We start from the raw sequence: 20386 nt of genomic DNA, 5'->3' as shown, positions 1-20386 counted from the left end.
TATGTCTACTTTAATGCAAGAAGTATCAGGAACAAGGCTGATAAACTTAGAGCATGGGTAAGTACATGGAACTATGACGTGGTGGCCATTACAGAAACTGTCACAAGGGCAGGAAAGGCTGCTGGATATTCCAGGTTTATATGTTTCAAAAGGGACAGGGATGGAGGTAAAAGAGGTGGGGGAGTGGCTTTGCTGATCAGGGACAGTGTCACAGCTGTAGAAAGGGAGGATGTCCTGGAGGGATCGTCCACTGAGTCAGTGTGGGTGGAAGTCAGAAACAGGAAGGGAGCGATCACTCTATTGGGAGTATTCTACAGAACCCCCCCCCCCCCCAATACCCACCAGGATACTGGACACTGAGGAGCAGATCGGGAGGTGGATTTTGGAGAGGTGCAAAAATAACAGGGTTGTTGTCATGGGTGATTTCAACTTCCCTAATGTTGATTGGCACCTCCCTAGTGTAAAGGGGATAGATGGGGCGGAGTTTGTTAGGTGTGTCCAGGAAGGATTCCTGATACAGTATGTGGACAGGCCGACTAGAGGAGAGGCCATTCTGGACCTGGTACTAGGCAATGAGCCTGATCAGGTTTCAGATCTCTCGGTGGGAGAGCATTTTGGAGATAGTGACCATAACCCCTTGACCTTTACCATAGCCTTGGAGAGGGATAGGAGCAGACGATATGGGAAAGTATTTAACTGGGGGAGGGGGAATTATGATGCTATTAGGCAAGAACTTGGGAGCGTAAATTGGGAACAGATGTTCTTGGGGAAGTGCACAGTGGAAATGTGAAGGTTGTTTAAGAAATACTTGCATGGGGGTCTGGATAGGTTTGTCCCATTGAGGCAGAGTAAGGATGGTAGAGTGAAGGAACTGTGGTTGACAAGAGATGTAGAATATCTTGTCAAGAAGAAGAAAGAAGCTTACCTGAGGTTTAGAAAGCATGGATCAGACAGGGCTCTGGAGAGGTACAAGGTAGCCAAGAGGGAGCTTAAGAATGGACTTAGGAGAGCTAGAAGGGGGCATGAGGAGTCCTTGGCGAGTAGGATCAAGGAAAACCAAAGGCGCTCTACACTTATGTGAAAAATAGGAGGATGACTAGAGTGAAGGTAGGACCGATCAGGGATAAAAGAGGAAACGTTTGCCTGGAGTTGGAAGAGGTAGGGGAGGTCCTTAATACTTCAATTCAGTATTCACCAGAGAGAGAGATCTTGACGTTTGGAAGGATGGCGTACAACGGGCAGATATGCTAGGGCATGTCGATGTGAGGAAAGACGATGTGCTGGAACTTTTGAAAAACATCAGGATAGATAAGTCACCGGGGCCAGATGGGATATATCCAAGATTTTAAGGGAAGTGAGGGAAGAGATTGATGTGCCTTTGGTGACAATCTTTGCATCTTCACTGGCCACAGGAGTACTGCCAGATGATTGGAGGGTGGCAAATGTTGTTCCTTTGTTTAAGAAAGGGAGTAGGGATAACCCTGGGAATTATAGACCAGTGAGTCTTATTTCAGTGGTGGGCAAACTACTGGAGAAGATTTATGGGCGTTTAGAGAAGCATAGGCTGATTAGGGACAGTCAGCATGGCTTTGTGAAGGGCAGGTCGTGCCTCACGAGCCTGATTGAATTCTTTGAGGATGTGACAAAGCACATCGATGAAGGTAGAGCACTGGATGTGGTGTACATGGATTTTAGTAAGGCATTTGATAAGGTTCCTCATGGAAGGCTCATTTAGAAGGTCAGGAGATATGGGATCCAGGGAAACTTGGCTGTGTGGATTCAGAATTGGTTCGCTCAAAGAAGATAGAGGGTGGTGGTAGATAGAGCATATTCTGCCTGGAGGTCGGTGACCAGTGGTGTTCCACATGGATCTGTTCTGGGACCCCTGCTCTTTGTGATTTTTATAGATGACTTGGATGAGGATGTGGAAGGGTGGGTTAGTAAGTTTGCTGATGATACAAAGGTTGGTGGTGTTGTGGATAATGCAGAAGGTTGCTGTAGATTACAACAGGATATTAATAGAATGCAGACCTGGGCTGAGAAGTGGCAGATGGAGTTCAACCCGGATAAGTGTGAAGTGATACACTTCAAGAAATTGAATTTGAAGGCCGAATACAAGGTTAATGGCAGGACTCTTAGCAGTGTGGAGGATCAGAGGGATCTTGGGGTCCACAAGGTTGCCAAGCAGGTCGACAGGGTTGTTAAGAAGGTGTATGGTATGTTGGCCTTCATTAGGCAGGGTATTGTGTTCAAGAGCCACGAGGTGATGTTGCAGCTCTATAGAACTCTGGTTAGACCACACTTTTAGTATCGTGTTCAGTTCTGGTCACTTCATTACAGGAAGGATGTGGAAGCTTTAGAGCGGGTGCAGAAGAGATTTACCAGGATGCTTCCTGGATTGAAGAGCATGTCTTATGAGGATAGGTTGAGTGAGCTGGGGCTTTTCTCTTTGGAGAGAAGGAGGATGAGAGGTGACGTGATAGAGGTGCACAGGATGATCAGAGGCATAGATCGAGTGGACAGTCAGAGACTTTTTCCCAGGGCGACAATGGCCAACACGAGGGGCCATAATTTTAAGGTGATTGGAGGAAGATATAAGGTGGATGTCAGGGGTAAATTTTTTTACACAGAGTGGTGGGTGCGTGGAACGCACTGCTGGCAGAGGTTGTGCGGGCAGATACATTAGGGACATTTAAGAGACTTTTTAATACTTTTCCGATTGAACTCCATCTGCCACTTCTCCGCCCAACTCTGCATCCTGTCTATATCCCATTGTAACCTACGACAACTATCCACAACACCTCCAACCTTCGTGTCATCTGCAAACTTACTAATCCATCCCTCCACTTCCTCATCCAAGTCAGTTATAAAAATCACAAAGAGCAGGGGTCCCAGAACAGATCCCTGTGGAACACCACTGGTCACCGACCTCCAGGCAGAATATTCTCCATCTCCTACCACCCTCTGCCTTCTGTGGGTAAGCCAAATCCGAATTCATGCAGCCAAGTCTCCGTAGATCTTATGCCTAATGACTTTCTGGATGAGCCTACTATGGGGAACCTTGTCAAACGCCTTACTAAAGTCCATATACACCACATCCACCACTCTACCTTCATAAATTTGTTTTGTCACCTCCTCAAAAAACTCAATTAGGCTCGTGAGGCACAGCCTGCCCCTCACAAAGCCGTACTGACTGTCCCTAATAAAACTATGCTTCTCCAAATGTCCCTAAGAATCCTGTCCCTAAGAATCCTCTCCAATAGCTTGCCTTCCACTGACAAAAAACTCACTGGTCTATAATTCCCAGGATATTCCTATTACCTTTCTTGAACAACAGAACAACATTTGCCATCCTCCAATCCTCCGGTACCAATCCTGTGGCCAGGGAGGACACAAAGATCATCATCAACGCCCCAGTATTCTCTTCCCTCACTTCCTGTAGTAACCTGGGGTATATCCCATCTGGCCCTGGGGACTTATCTATCCTAATGTTTCTCAGAAGCTCCAAAACTACCTCTTTCTTAACCTCAACATGCTCCAGCACATTAGCCTGTTCTACGCTAACCTCACATTCGTCAAAGTCCCTCTCCCTAGTGAACACTGAAGCAAAGTATTCATTCAGGACTTCTCCTACCTCCTCCGCCTCCAGGCACATTTTTCTCCCTTTATCCCTGAGCGGTCCTACCATCACTCTAGTCATCCTCCTGTTCATCACATACGTGTAGAACGTCTTGGGGTTTTCTTTAATCCTACTCACCAAGGCTGCTCCCTTCTAGCTCTCCTAAGTCCTTTCTCAAGCTCCTTTCTAGCTACCTTATAATTCTCAAGAGCCCTGCCTGATTTTTGCTTCCTAAACCTTAAGTATGCTTCCTTCTTCCTCTTGACTAAATGTTTCACTTCTCTTGTCAATCATGGTTTCTTTACCCTACCATCCTTTCCCTGTTTGTGTGGAACAAACCTATCCAGAACCCCATGCAAGGGATCCCTAAACAACCTCCACATTTCTGCTGTGCATTTACCTGAGAGCATCTGTTCCAATTTACGCTCCCAAGTACCTGCCAAATACCAGTGTAATTAGCCCTCCCCCAGTTGAAAACTTTCCCATATCGTCTGCTCCTATCCTTGTCCATGGCTATGCTAAAGCTCAGGGAGTTGTGGTCACTGTCTCCAAAATGCTCACCCACTGAGAAGTCTGTCACCTGACCAGGTTCATTGCGTAGTTCTAGATCCAATATGGCCTCTCCTCTAGTCGGCCTGTCCACATACTGTGTCAGGAATCCTTCCTGGACACACCTAACAAACTCTGCCCCATCTAAACCTTTTGCACTAAGGAGGTGCCAATCAATATTAGGGAAGTTGAAGTCACCCATGACAACAACCCTGTTACTTTTGCACCTTTCCAAAATCTGCCTACTTACCTGCTCCTCAGTGTCCTGTTGGGTGTTGGGGGGCCTATAGAATACTCCCAATAGAGTGATCACTCCCTTCCTGTTTCTGACTTCCACCCACACTGACTCAGTGGACGATCCCTCCAGGACGTCCTCCCTTTCTGCAGCTGTGATACTGTCCCTGATCAGCAATGCCACTCCCCCCTCCCTTTTACTGCCCTCCCTGGTTTCTGTCCTTGTTCATTCTAGTCATCATTCCTCTCCAGCACCACAATATTCTCCTTAATCAGTACTGGGACTTTCCCTCCTTTCTCCCCTTCTTATCCTCCCTGATTGCCTTGTATCCAGGAATATTTAGAACTCAATTCCTGTCCCAGTTTTTGACCAGGCCTCTGTTATTGCCAGACACTCACTCCCAATTGTATACAGAATCACGGAATGGTTATAGCACAGAAGAAGGCCATTCAGCCCATCCGTCCCTACTGGCTGTGTGCAAAAAGAATCCTACTATTGCCACTCCCTGTCCTCTCCGCAGTGTGCTCCATGCTGTTCAGTAAAGCATTTGATATTGATGTTTGGATTTGCTTTTAAATCTTGATCTGGCTAGAAACCGATGCATCGGGTGGAATTTTGTAGGAGAAACAATGGTGAGACTAACAAAGCTATTGTTACATTGTCCACATGATCAGTCTGTAGCCTCCACTGAGCTTAAGCACACAATTAAATGTACAAATCAGTAACTTTCTCTCAGAGCTCCCGAGTTGCTCCAAAAGCTGTACAATGAAAATATTTTTTTTCAATTTTATTTACAGCGTGGTAACAGGCCCTTCCGGCCCAACGAGTCCGCACCGCCCATTTTAAACCCAAATTAACCTACCTGTACGTCCTTGGAATGTGGGAGGAAACCGGAGCACCCGGAGGAAACCCACACAGACACAGGAGAACGTACAAACACTTTACAGACAGCGACGGGAATCGAACCCCAATCGCTGGCGCTGTAATGTTCAAATGCATTGAATATCTTGAGATTACCCTGAATGTCTCGTATATTTGTAGAAGATTTATTAGGAGTGAAAATCAGAAAAATTGCAGATGCAGGAGAAATCAGGATGATCATTCCAGTGTAAGCACATTATTATTGCCAAACATCCTTTCTGGCACTAAAAATTAATTCTGCAAGTTTGGAGTCTCATAGCTTTGGAATTTAATTATTGTTGATGATTTAAAAGATTTTATTTATTTTTCCTTTCTCCCTCATCCACCCCTTTCTCTCCTCCCCTCTCTCTGCTCTCTTTATTTTGCTTTCCTTACCTGATTTGATACTGAGTTCATCAACCTGACGTTTCCTAGTTCACTCTCCATTCCCCTGTAAGAAATGTGCAATTATCAAATCATCAGAATCTTACGGCCATTTGGCTCATCAAGGCTACAGTGGCTCCTAGTAAAGCAATCTCATCAGTCTCATACCCTACTCTTTCCCCATAGCCCTGCATATTGTTATCTCTCAAGTAAAGTTCCAATTCCATATTGAAGGCACGTTGCAGTACTTCCCCTTTCATGGAGTTGGCAGGTTATTCATTCTCATGAAACCACAGAAGCCTTCTCCCTATAAGCAGTAAGAAGTCACTGGAAGCAGTCAACTTTGGGAGTTGAGCTGATGCTTTCTGTTCCCTTCAATGATCCAAGAATCCTGGGACCAACTGGAGTCTCCTCCTGCTTCCTACAGCATCATGGATCTAACTTGCTCTGCATGAATCCTTGCTCCAAAACGTGCCACATTTATCCCCTTAAAATGTTGGGAGAAATCCTAGTTCAGCTCATTAGTAAGCTTCCCCTTATTTATTTGATGGTGGTTTCACTGCTTCTGGACAGACTTTTCAAAACCTTCTATAAACTCCGTTGAGTGGGCTGTATTTTACACTGGGCAGCATGCAGTAAATGTCAAGTATATGTCTCGTTAAAGCTGAGAAATGATTGTTGCCGTTTGGCAGCTGCCCAGTTTAATAAAGTGACTGTAAAATAAATGTCTTGTAAGAGTCAGCAAACTCTTAAGCCTCTGCCTCAACAGCACTCGTCAGCAATTGGTCTTGTTAATCAGAGGAAGGCCAATCATTCAGCACATTGACTCCTCACAACCAGTAGAATAGGCAGTTCACTTTTTCATTACTGAGGATTTGTTTAACTTTGAAGCCATTAAAGTCATTAGGTGCCTGTCAATGGCTAAGTAGATAAAAGAACCAGTAAGATTGAACAAACATACATTTATATACTTTCCTGACCTCAGCACATCCCAACATATTTTGCAGCTAATGGATTAATTTTGAAGTGAAATGTAGTCACTGTTGTTATTTGGGGAAATGTATCACAACTTACCACACAGGAAGGTCCCACAAACAGCAATGTGTTTTGCTGATGTAGGTTGCAAGATAAGTATTGGCAGGACATCAAGAATGCCTTTTGAATGGCTCAGAAGGAACATGGTTGCATCCACCCGATAGCATACATCTAACTTCTCGCTGAAATGTGCAGAACTCTCAGAATCAGATTTATTATCCCTGACTTCTATACCGTGAAATTTGTTGTTTTGCGGCAGCAGTACAGTACAAAGATATAAAAAAATTATTTTTAACTTACAAAAATAAATACATAGTGCAAAAAAGAAGGAATAACGAGGTAATGTTCATGGACAGATCAGAAATCTATCTATTGTACTCTGCATCTTTCAACAGCAAGAAGCCAGGAATGGTGGATGAGATGGAGATTGCAGAATGGCATTGACCCAGTTACGTTCTGAGGTGCAGGCATGAGATTCCTGTTGAGGGACAGATGCTACAACGCCTTGCAGAGGGTCGATGGTTAAATCCTTCATCAGTGCAGGACTAGTCAGTATTAACAGAAGTGCTGCTATTGACCTCAGTGCACTAGCGTTGAGAAGGAAGGGGAATCAGCCAGAATTCTGGTTCCTGATTACTATCCCATGAAGCCTGCTGGAATGTGGGAGAGTGTAAGTAACAGGTGGCATGGTGGTGCAGCAGCTGTCCAGCAGCCTGGGTTCAATCCTTACCTCCGGTGCTGTCTGGTATGGAGAATCAGAATCAGGTTTATTATCACTGACATGTGTCATGAAATTTGTTGTTTTGCGGCAGCAGTACAGTGCAAGACATAAAAATTACTGTAAGTTACCAAAAAAAAGTGCAAAAGAGGAATAACAAGGTAGTGTTCATGGACCGTTCAGAAATCTGATGGCGGAGGGGAAGAAGCTGTTCCTGAATTGTTGAGTGTGGGTCTTCAGGCTCCTGTACCTCCTCCCCAATGGTAATAATGAGAAGAGGGCATGTCCCGGATGGTGAGGGTCCTTAATGATGGATGCCGCCTTCTTGAGGCACTGCCTCTTGAAGATGTCCTCGATGGTGGGGAGGGTTGTGCCCATGATGGAGCTGGCTGAGTCTACAACCCTCTGCAGCCTCTTTTGATACTGCACATTGGAGCTTCCATACCAGGTGGTGATGCAACCAGTCAGAATGCTCTCCACCGTACATCTGTAGAAATTTGCAAGAGTCTTTGGTGACATACCAAACCTCCTCAAACTCGTAATGAATTAGAGCCACTGGTGCACCTTATCGTGATTGCATCAATGTGTTGGGCCCAAATCATAAATGAGCTTGTATGTTTTCCCTGTTTCCCCCTGGGTGCTTCTCCCAAAGATTTGTTAGTAGGTGAATTGGCTACTGTAAATTACCCCTGGTGTTGGTGGGCAGTGGGAGAATCAGGGAAGAGTCAATCGGCATGTGAGAGAGGGTAAGTTGCAGGAAAATAATTGAGGCAATGGCACTGATAAGAATGTTCTGAGAGCTAACATAGATGGGATGAATGGCCTCCTTCTGTGCCATGAGAGATGAAGTACGGAATGTTGGGTGAAGACTGGATCAGCCTCTGCTTTCCCGGGTTTTCCCTGGCCCATTCCCAGCCACTGCTCCCACCTCTGCCCTTGCCCCCAGCTACTGCCTATCTCTTTCCTTGCTCCCAATCATGCCTCCATTTCTTCTCCTGCTCAGACTTGCACATGGAGATGGTCGACTCTGATAAGAAATGGAAAGATTGCAACATTCTTTGGAGACCATGGCCCAGCAACCGTTGACTTCAGAACAAGGACAAAAATTAAGCTGAAATGTTAAAATCTTTGTTTCTTTTCTCTCTGTTGTCATGTGCAGGGTCGAGACTTTCCCTTCGATGACTGTGGCCGTTCATTTACCTGCTTCCCAATGGAGAACCCCACTGGAAAAGCAGAGGCTCTTGTCTGTAACATCGATGTTCTGCTGCACCTCATGACACACAAGGTCAGTTACTTGTGAATGATTCCAGGTAGAGAGGGGAAAGTGTGGTCATCAACATTAACCCTACGTATGCTGGCTGAGTTTTTTTCAGTGGTGTGAACCCAGGAACTGTGGATGGAAGAGAGATTGAGATTCCATGTACACATATAACCAAATGGGCAGGTGCAAGATGTAATTTAAAAGGCTAAAGGTTTTTTAATTTCAATAAATAGTAGTTGCATGGACCAATGTCCAAATTCCTGATAAGTTTGTGGCTGAATTTCTCCTCAGTTTTTAACACTCCTTCTTAACATCGATGCAGAATTTCCTGACAGCGGGATGCTGACCATGCACACTGCTCACCTATGTGTTGAGTCCGCTTTTGACTTTAGCATAACCCCCAGCAAGAACTTACTCACAGAAGTTGTCTTCATTGTTTTGGATGTAAATCTCATCACGTAGCTGGCTCTGATCAAGCAGAAATGCTGATTTCAAATTCCGACATTCAGGAATATCAAAAGGTATTTGGAAGAAATATGCAAACTATGAAAACTATGAAAAGAAAATTAAGCATTATTAAAAATGTAAAGAAAACAAACAAACCACTTGAAATAATTAAAAATGTTAAACTCAGTTCATTGATGCCTTTCCTCTCCATTGAAATGAATTGAGTTTTTGCACCAGGTCCGACTCAGCACAGTCTGAGTGAGCAGTTACCCTTGTGTATGTGATGGGAATTGCAGGAAATTCACACTGCTGCTGGAATCCAGATGTTGAGCACAGAAAACCCCAGCGAACATCTGTCAAGAAATTTGGGAATTCCACATCTGTGGAGAAATGCCTTCAGTTCATTGCAAAGCTGCCAGTGATTCTTGGGAAAGTCCTGGACGTGTTGGGACCCTTACAGATACTGACAGTACTTCACTTACTCCACTCAAGGAGTCAGGCTCATGGGGAGGCCCGGACTAGCAGCTTTACTTGGAGCCATTGGAAGTCAAGCCTGGCCTGGTTGTCACACTGTCTCTAAATAAGGGGACTTAGGGTCAGCAATTGTGACCCTCCTTCCCTTTTCCCATGCCAGGATCTGTAAAATCAGTCTTCCAGCTCCAATGAGATCAATGTTTCAGCACAAGCAAGGAATCAGACCAAGGGCCTTGTCCTCTTTGTGATTTAGTGCTTGCCTATACTGCATCAAATACTCCACCTGTGTTTTCAGAGGTATACCTCATTGGATCCAAGAGAATTGTACATAGAGCAATAGCAAATTGACCAGGTGAATCGTTTATTATCACTGACAGATGTCGTGAAATTTGTTGTTTTGCAGCAGCAGTACAGTGCAAGACATAAAAATTACTATAAGTTACAAAAATAAATAAATAGTGCAAAAAGAGAATGAAAGAAGAAGGATGACTTTAGTAGGTTTGTTGCATATTGAGTGATTCCTAAAGGGAACGGGGGTGGGAACTTGAAACTGAGGTTGAGCCATGTGTACTGTGTAAAGACTGGGCTTGTTCAGTCCCGAAAAGTTGATGAGAATGTGGGTAGAATTCTTTTTTTAAAAAAAAACTAAATTAATATAGGATTGTGTAAGTGGGGGTTGATGGTTGGTGCGGAGTCAGTGGGCTGAAGAGCCTGTTTTCTGTGCTGTAGCTCTCTGTGATTGTAGGTGTGCTGAAAGGGATCGTGTTAATGTACCAACTGATAAAAGTGTGCAAAAGACAAAGGGGTTTGTGAGGACTTACACAAAATGCTTCACAATAACGTCAATGTTATTGTTTATTACAGCTGGGACCAGGCAGTCCACCAGGTGTATGGGTGTGCAGCACAGATATGATCCTGACTGTCCCTTCCTACCCAGGTAATGAACCCAAAATGTATTGTGTAAAGTTGTCACAACAAATTGTACCATTTAATTAACAAACCAACACCTCAAATGTAAAGGATCACTGAGGGACTGCTTTACACACAACGTTGTCACACTTGGCCAGAAGCCCAAGCCTTAACTGTGATCTTAAACCAGTGCATATTGGTAGATTGTACAGTCCATCATAGCTGCTGTCTGGATATGGCATGCAGGATTTAGAATGGCAATGTTAGATAAATTCACCTCCAACAAACGTGGAGTGCTTACCATGCCAATTGACTTCAGCTAGCTCAGAGGAAACAAGGAATGAAACTTTACGTAAACCGAAAGTTCAAAATTTATTTCACTTGCAGAACATTTTTGTTCATGACACTGAAGAATTTTTGTTTAGCTTACGCAAACTCAGTCATTCCAAGTGATTTGCAAAAACCACGAAACTGCATACAGCACTATCCTGTGAGAAGAGGGGAAGAGCGATTCAGTCCCACAGATCCCAAGGCCGAAGGTATTTGAGAGTGCACTAGAACACGTAAGGCAATTGATACATAGGACATGCATGGATAACTGTTGTGCAGGGCTTATGAGAAGCATGTGCAGCTGAAATTAGATTGCATTTTTCATAGCAGCTGCATTATTTAAAGGGGTACCCAACCGCTTGTGCAGTGTGCTATACTCGAGTCTGGATGGGGGAGAGAAGATAGGAGACAGTTATAAGCTATGTACATGACTTTTGGTGATGTGCACTGCCGATTCTCTGGTCACTATCCCTTTCTCATGGTTCCTTTGTTGTGTTCCTGCTGGGGGTGCTGCACAAGCTGGTGCTGGGAGGTCCTAATTTCCAGTTGGTTCTGAGTTACATTCAGGGATGGGACAATCCTGTTTCCAAGACCTACCCCCACCCTGCACTTCGAAACTCAAGCACTCTGATCACTGATTTTATTTTTGTTCTGATATAAAAAGAGAAGATGCTGGAAAAACTCAGCAGGTCAGACAGCATCTGTGGAAAGAGAAGAGTTAATGTTTCAGGCCCAGAACCCTTCACCAGCGGTGGGAAAGAGAGAAACAAGTTAGTCTTGGTAGCAAACAAGGTGGAGGAGGGTTTCTCTGACAGAGTGAAATAATGGGGCAGTTAAGATTAAGCTTCTTTGTCTCTGTCATGTGTTGCTAATGTTGTATAGGCTGTAGACACAAGAGACTGTCCAGATGAAGGGTCTCGACCCAAAATGTCGACTCCCATCTCCCTCCACAGATGCTGCCTGACCCACTGAGTTCCTCCAGCTGTTGGTTTTTCGTGTAGACTGTGTAATGTTGTATAGTCTGACTAGAAAAAATAAACGGAAAAACAGAAATGGATGGCAGGCAAAAATGGCGAGTTCTCAACAGAAAGGAAGAGTAAGAAGGCTGCAAAATGCCCAGACAGAAGCTGTCCCCTGAGCTTGCATTGGGCCTTGTTATAACAGTGGATGAAGCCACGGACAGAGAGGTCAGAGTGGGAGTTATAGTGACAGGCAACGGGAAACTCAGGGTCACTCCTACACACTGAAGGTAGTTGCTCCACAAAGCGATCATCCAATATCCATTTGGTTTCTCCAGTGTAAAGGAGGCATTAAAGGCAGTGTAACGGTACACTGTGAACACTGAATGCAGTACAGAGACTGAGAGAAGTGCAAGTGAATTGCTGCTTCACCAGGAAGGTCCGTTTGGGTGCCCCAATGGTGGGAAAGGGATGAACGGACAGGCTTTGCATCTCTTGCGGTTGTTTAGGATGGGGAGCAGTAGATGGGGATGGAAGAGCAGCCCAGGGATTCACAAAGAGAGCTGCCCTTCAAAATGCTGAAAGGGATTAGATATTTGATGGTGAAATCTTGCTGGAGCTGGCAGAATTAAACCCTTTGTTCCTTTTTAGAAGCCTTTGTTCTGAATGAATTGAGACTCAGCCCCTGATATCTTGCAGTATTCATGGTCTTTGTTCTCTCAAGACGTAACACAATTAGCAAGCATTGTCTTCTCCCTATTATATTGCAAAATTTATAGCCTCTGAATCTGGTCATGTGAGGGTCCTATCAATGCTTCTGGGGACTTGGGCACTTAGCTTCACAATTAGCGAGCAGACAACCATCTCTGATTCTTAACCCTTTCTTATTCTATCCTATGCCCACCGTTGCCCTTTTGCTGTCACAGTGATTTTCCCAAACGTTCGCCTTTTGTTTTCCTATACTTCAGCAATCCTAGGTAATGTAGATAAGATAATTATTTATTTGTCAGAAGTGCTTGGAAACACAGTGAGATGCATCTTTTGCGTAGAGTGTTCTGGGGGCAGCCTGCAAGTATCGCCACGCTTCCGGCACCAACATAGCACGCCCACAGCTCCTAACTCATACGTCTTTGGAATGTGGGAGGAAACCAGAGCACCCCGAGGAAACCCACGCAGACACACAGGGAGAACGTACAAACTCCTTACAGACAGCGGCCGGGATTGAACCCCGGTCACTGGTGCTGTAATAGCGTTAAACTAACCGCTACACTACCGTGCCACCCCAAAATTACATCAGTTACTGCGGCCGGACCCACTGCTCCCGTAGTCAGCAGGTATCGACTTTAAACCTAACTTGTTTATTCTTCTGTTGTAGTGGCATCCACTCTCCTAGGTCATTTAATATCTTACAGTTTTTGATTAGACTCTGACTATAAAGCTTTTGAATTGCACACATGGTGTATAACATCAATGTCACCAGGACTACTATGAGGGTGTGGAAAATAATTCTAATCCAAGGATGCATTTGTACATTGAGCCCCCAGTTCCACAGACTAGATTTTAGAGTTTTCTTGCAACAAATCTCTTCAGATGATCCAACAAAGGTGGTATAGAATATTCATTTCCCCGTAGCCACTCTGTTAAATCTCGGTTGACGCCTTCCTTGACATTAATAACCACTCACACTTGTGCATGCTGACAAGTTCTATTGTTCCTATTTTGGCCAGTGTATACAGGTTGAAACAGAACATAATATCAGTTATCAAACAGGTTTGGTTAAGCCTGTACTGACAGGTCTTCCCCGTCGTTGTCAGGCATTATTGTCCTCTTCCCAGGTCGACAATATGCAGTAGTCCTGGAGAGTGAACCCACGGAAAGCATCTGGCCCGGATAGTGCCCCTGGCTGTGTCCTTGGATCCTGTGCAGATCTGCTGGTGGGGGTATTTGCAAACATTTTTAACCTCTTCCCTGCTTCAATCTGAGGTTCCCACTGCTTTAAGAAGACCAATATCATCCTGGTACCTAAGAAAAACAAGGTAACGTGCCTTAATGACTTACTGCCAGGTGGCTCTGACATCCGCCATCATGAAGTGCTTTGAGAGGCTGGTCATGGCACTAATTAACTCCAACCTCCCAGACAACCTCGACCCACTGCAATTTGCCTATCGCCGAAACAGGTCTACGGCAGACACCATTTCCCTGGCCTTACACTCAGCTTTGGAGCATCTGGACAGTAAAGGTCCCTACGTTAGACTATTGTTTATTAACTACAGCTCCGCCTTCAATACTATAATTCCAAGCAAACTCATCACCAAACTCCAAGACGTGGTACTCAACACCTTCCTCTGCAACTGGATCCTTGACTTCCTGACCAACAGAACGCAATCAGTGAGGATAGGCAGCAACACCTCAGAGATATTTATTCTCAGCACTGGTGCCCCACAAGGCTGCGTCCTCAGCCCCCTGCTCTACTCCCTATATACTAATGACTATGTGACCAGATTCTGTTCTAACTCCATCTACAAGTTTGCAGATGATACCACCGTGGTGGGCCAAATCTCAAATAATGATGAGTTAGAGTACAGGGAGGAGATAGAGTGCTTAGTGACATGGTGTCATGACAACAACCTTTCCCTCAACGTCAGCAAAACAAAAGAGTGGTCATTGACCTCAAGAAGGGGGCCAATTCACATGCTCCTGTTTACATCAATGGTGCTGAGGTCAAGAGGGTTGAGAGCTTCAAGTCCCTACAAGTGAACATCACCAATAGCCTGTCCTGGTCCAACCACGTAGACGCCACGGCCAAAAAGCTCACCAGTGCCTCTACTTCCTCAGGAGGCTAAAGAAATTTGGAATGTCCTCTTTGACCCTCACCAACTTTTATCAATGCAGCATAGCAAGCATCCTATCTGGATGCATCACAGCTTGGTACGGCAACTGCTCTGCCCAGGACCGCAAGAAACTGCAGAGTTGTGGACACAGCTCAGCGCATCATGGAAACCAGCCTCCTCTCCATGGACTCTGTCTACACTTCTCACTGCCTCAGTAAAGCAGCCAGCATAATCAGAGACCCCACCCACCCCAGACATTCTCTCTTCTCCACTCTCCCAGTGGGCAGCAGATACAAAAGCCTGAAAGCATGTACCGCTGGGCTCAAGGACAGCCTCCATCCCAGTGTTATAAGACTATTGAACAGTTCCCTATTACAATAGGACTCCTGACTTCACAATCTACCTCATTACGACCTTGCACCTTATTGTCTACCTGCACTGCACTTTCTCTATAACTGTAACACCTTATTCTGCATTCCGTTATTGTTTTACCCTGTACTACCTCAATGCGCTGTGTAATGAATTGATCTGTATGAACAGTATGCAAAACAAATTTTTCACTGTACTTTGGTACAACTGACAACAATAAACCAATTCTAATAATATTCTTCTGCTTCCAAGGTGCAGTTTCCAGTAATGGCGGGCATAGTACTGAGCCATAGAGCAATATAGCAGGGAAACAGGCCCTTTGGCCCATCGAGTACATGCTGATCATTAAGCACCCATTTACACTAATCCAACTCATTTTATTCTCTCCACATTCCCATCAACTCGCCCAGATTCAACCATGTGTTCACACAGTAGGGGTAATCTACAATAGTCAATTAATCTCCCTTTCTGTCCACTCATGAATATTATCATTCACTAATTTGTTGCCAGAAATTTTGCAGATTCAAAAGCATTGACAGAAGGAAGGATCTCGCATTTCTCTTGTGCCTGATGTTATCCTGAGTCCTTTACATATGTAAATTATTCTTGAAATATACTTGCATGTGTAATGCGGGAATTGTGGTACCGCAGTGTACAAAAATAGCTTTCAAATACCGATCAAATGATCTGTTTTTGGTGATATAGGCTGAGCAATAAGCCAGGATATTGGGAAGAATTTCTTGTTTTTTTTCTAACAGCCCCTCGCACCTGCTCACCATTCAATAAGATCACAGTCGATCTTTTATCTCAGAGCCGCTTTCCTGTAATTCCCGTCGCTGTCTGTAAGGAGTTTGTACGTTCTCCCGTGTCTGCGTGGGTTTCCTCCGGGTGCTCCGGTTTCCTCCCACATTGCAAAGATGTACGGGTAGGTTAATTGGGTTTAAAAATGGGCGGCGCGGACTTGTTGGGCCGGAAGGGCCTGTTACCACGCTGTAAATAAAAATAGAAAATATAAAGTATTCTTTGATTCCCATAACATAGAGCATGAAACAGAACAGCACAAGAACAGGCCTTTCAGCCCACCATGTCTGTGCAGATCTCGATGACAAATTAAACTAAACCTCTCTGCCTGCACACGATCTATACCACTCCATTCCCTGCATGTTCATGTGCCTGTCGAAATACCTCTTAAATGCCACTATCATGTCTGCTTCCACCACCACCACCACTGTTCGAGGCATCTACCACTCTCTGTGTAAAAACAAAACTTGCCCCACACATCTCCTTTAAACGTTCCCCCTCTCACCTTAAAAGCATGTCCTCCAGTATTTGCCATTTCTACCCTGGGGAAAAAGACTCTGTCCATCCTATCTCTGCCTCTCGTAACTTTATAACCCTCTCTCAGGGCTCCCCTCAGCCTCTGACGCTCCACAGAAAACAGTCCAAGTTTGTCCAGCCTCTCCTTATAGCTATTACTCTCTAATCCAGGCCGCATCCTGGCGAACCTCTTCTACACCCTCTCCAAACCCTCCACATCCTTCCCGCAATTGGGGCGACCAGAACTGCACACAATACTCCAAGTGCGGCCTAACCGAAGTTTTATACAGCGGCATGACTCCTTGACTTTTATACTCAATGCCCCAACCGATGAAGGCAAGCATGCCATATGCCTTCTTTACTACCCCATTTACTTGTTTTGCCATTTTCAGGAAGCTATAGTCTTGGACTGCAATATCCCTCTGTACATCAGTGTTCCTAAGGGTCCTGCCATTTCCCCTGACATTTGACCTCCCAAAGTGCAACAACTCACACTTCCCCGGAAACTCCATCTGCCGTTTCTCCACCCATATCTGTAACTGATCCATATCCTGCTGTATCGTTTGACAACCATCTTCACTAACTGTAACTCCACTAATTTTGCTATAATCCACAAACTTGCTAATCAGCTCATCTACATTTTTGTCCAAGTCATTTATATATATCACAAACAACAGAGGTCCCAGTACTGATCCCTGCGGAACACCGCTGGTCAGAATAACACCCCTCCACCACTACCCTCTGTCTTCTGTGGTCAAGCCAACTTTGAATCCAATCCACCAAGTCTCCATGAATCCCATGGATCTTAACATCCAAAAATTTATCAATAGTGAAAAATCAAAAAACTGCAGATGCTGGAGATCTTAAATAAAAAAAATAAAATGCTGAAATCAGTCAGCAGGTCAGGCAAAATGTGGGGAAAGAGAGACAGTTAACATTTCAGGTCTGGGACCCTTCCTCAGAGCTGAAGAGTCCTAGATCTGAAATGTTCATCAACAGTTTATCGATCTCTCTTTTGAATATGCTCAGTAACTGAGACTTCTCAGTCCTCTTAAGTGGAGAATTCCAAAGATTCACTACCTCTGAGTGAAGACATTTCATGCTGATTGACTGCACCCTTATTTAGAGACTTGTTCTGTTCACCCCAGCCAGCTGAAACACCATTCCTACACCTGCTCTGTAAAACACTGTAAAAAAAAAGTTATATATTTCAATTAGATCACTCTATTCTAATTATAGAAAGCGCTTAATCTCTCTTCATAAGATAAATCCATCAACCCAGGGATCAGTTGGATGAGGCTTTGTAGCACTTCTTCTGTTTCAGACCTTGGTTTTATGTCACATCTGGAAGATAATGCTCACAACAGTGCAACACTTCCTCAATGCAGCACTGCACTGGAGTGTCAAAGTCAAAGTTGCGTTTATTGTCATATGCACAAGTACATGCATGTACAGATGCAATGAAAAACTTACTTAACAGCAGCATCACAGGCACATAGCATTGTAGATCAACCTAAATTTTGTGCTCACAATCTTCTGGCAGAGGTGAGCATGTTACTGCAGGGAGTTACCACTGACCTAATGTATCAAGAACATTTAATCACTTTTTTTTTTCATTTCTCTTGTTTGTTGAGTGGAAAAGTTCAAAACGGTTGACTTGCCAATGCTTGGTAAGTGTTTCAGTTGGCCTGTGTAGCCTTGTTGTAAAGCTGGGACTCATAACATAAGCTCTTGACTTCATAGAAATCAGATTAAAAGAACATTCCAAAGGAAATGAGTAGTATGACTGATTTAGACTTCACAAGCAGTTCAAAACATCAAACCTGCAGTCATGTCTGTTCCAGGAAATGACTGTTGATCATTATTACAACCAGATCCTACTCTGTGTACAAATGGGAGTAGTGCAAGTATTTCCATGTCTGTAAATTCTCAAGCCGCAGATGCCCATGTCCCTGTGCTGTTTACACACACATACACACCCACACCCACACACCCTTTTATGTAGGATATTATCCAGACATGCTCTATCCTGGGTTGATACCAAGGCAAACAAAAAATGGAGATATCAGAGCCATTTTAAAATGCGCCTTAAAGAAGAGAGATGGGGAGACAGAAGATTTCAGAAGGGAATTACAGACCTTGGGGCCTGGACAGATGCAGATGTGTCTGTTGATATGGATTGAAGGATGGGGAGGAAGGGGAGTTGGTAGCAGAAGGAGGGAGGGAGAGGGAATGCACAAGAAGCCAGTACTGGATAATCGAGAAGTTCTGGAAAAGTTGTATGACTATTGGTTATAACAGAGATTAGGAGGGGACATTACAAGAATCCAGTGCTTTCATCTTCTTTCTGCTTAATGTGCGAGTATGTTGGAAGTCCATTTTGCTGTAGAGGCATTGTAGCCAAGCTGGATTCGGCCTTGACATCATGTGAGTGCTGAAGAGTAACTACCACTGAGGGATATTACAAAAGCACAATGAACTTTTATATATAGAACTTAGCAATTTTTTCTTTCTTGACAGATTGCTCCTATTTGCTTTCTTGTTTCCTGTTTCTATTTGTCTAATTGAACAACTATACCTTACTTTTCAGGTTGGTGCCTTTGCTTTTAAGAGAAAGATATTTCTACCAGCTTTTTTCCAAGTTTAAAAAGTTTCAGGAGGATATTAGTCAGGATGTAGAATGAGGAACAGAAATGATCTTTCAAGTAAGTGATTCTTAATCAGTTTGTCAGGGAGTCCCTACAGCACTTTCTAATTCTATTTAAGATTTATGGCATTCGCAGTTTTTACCTTTTGTATTATTGGCCTTTTACTGGGCGCTGAATATTTTGTCTAATTCTGCATAATTATGCATCTCCAATGGTTTACTCAGATGTGTTCTCTGAAATGTAGTTCAGATAAGATGTATCGCCCACATTACTTCAGCACAGTCTGTGTATTTCATCTACAGATGGTAGTCTAGATTAGATAAAACCCTATAGGTTGTAGTCTGGGTTAGATATATCACCTATAAATGGTCATCTGTGTTAAATATATCACTGTAGATCGCCTGATTTGAATGTTTCTGCCACATATGCTAGTTTGGGTTAGGTACATTAATTATAGAAGCAACAATTTTATCTGGATGGATGACTACGTCAGGGTGTTTTATGTTTAATTTAAACTTGCTTATCAGTAAGATAATTTAAATTAGCTGTATGTTAGTTCATTCAAGCCTTCAAATGAAGTTATGTTGCCAAAGCAAAAGCATTAATTAAAACAAATGAACCTAGGACTCATCCGATGATGGGTGATTGGAAGTGTGAACCATGATGTGTGAGCTGGAGCATGGCAAAGATTGAATTCTGCATTTCACTTAGCATTTTCTCCCTTGCCAACTACTGGTCACCCTCCCCCTTTGAAGGATGACATGGTCTCATTTACTTAGCCCCTAACTTTAACAAGGCGCCAACACAAAACATAGGGACTACGAGAATCATCAAGCAGTCCATATTAATCTTGCCATTTATTTTGGCCAAGATATCTTTGCATCCCAACAGTCTCTCCATGTTTCCAAACTGGAGATTAACCAAACAGGATTTTTAACATGGCAGTAATGAAGGAGTGATGTTGAGGACAGATCTAAAAGGTGTGTCACTTACATCTGATAGTCTTCCAGGTGGTGGAGGTTGCAGGTTTGGGAGATCCCATCACTGAGGCCCTGGCTAGCTGCAGGGATGCATTTTGCAGGTGGCACATACGACTGTCACAGTGCACTGACGCTGGAGAGATTAAATGTTTAAAGTGATGAAATGCAGTGTCAGTCATGCTGTCTACGTTGCTAGACTTACTTCATTCATGCAGAGAGCATTCCGTCACACACTGCTCATTTGTGCTTTGTTAATGATGGAAAGACTTTGGGATATCAGGAGGTCAGTCACTCGCAGGAACCCAGCCTCTGATGTGTTTATGTAATTGGTCCAGTTAAGGTTCCAGTCAATGGTGATTGCCCCATGATTTTAATGATGAGCGATTGATCAATGGTAAGGTTCTTAAACTCTGGAGATAGT

The 20386-nt window shown here is 44.0% G+C and overlaps 1 protein-coding gene across 4 annotated transcripts in view; it reads left to right on the top strand.

The window, feature by feature from the left end:
- LOC127577349 (L-fucose kinase) overlaps positions 1 to 20386 on the top strand; it is a 245635-nt gene that overhangs the window by 142832 nt on the left and 82417 nt on the right. For 3 of the 4 annotated variants that reach the window (XM_052028477.1, XM_052028478.1, XM_052028479.1), the window contains 2 exons: positions 8600 to 8725; positions 10487 to 10559. In XM_052028477.1, coding sequence (XP_051884437.1) covers positions 8600 to 8725; positions 10487 to 10559 — 199 coding nt within the window. Of the gene's footprint in view, positions 1 to 8599; positions 8726 to 10486; positions 10560 to 18927; positions 19043 to 20386 lie in introns of those variants that run through there. The other variant, XM_052028480.1, reaches the window with a different exon arrangement.

This window comes from Pristis pectinata, chromosome 13, assembly GCF_009764475.1.
Source record: "Pristis pectinata isolate sPriPec2 chromosome 13, sPriPec2.1.pri, whole genome shotgun sequence".
Classification (NCBI taxonomy): Eukaryota; Metazoa; Chordata; class Chondrichthyes; order Rhinopristiformes; family Pristidae; genus Pristis; species Pristis pectinata.
This window is presented reverse-complemented; position numbering and strand designations above follow the sequence as displayed.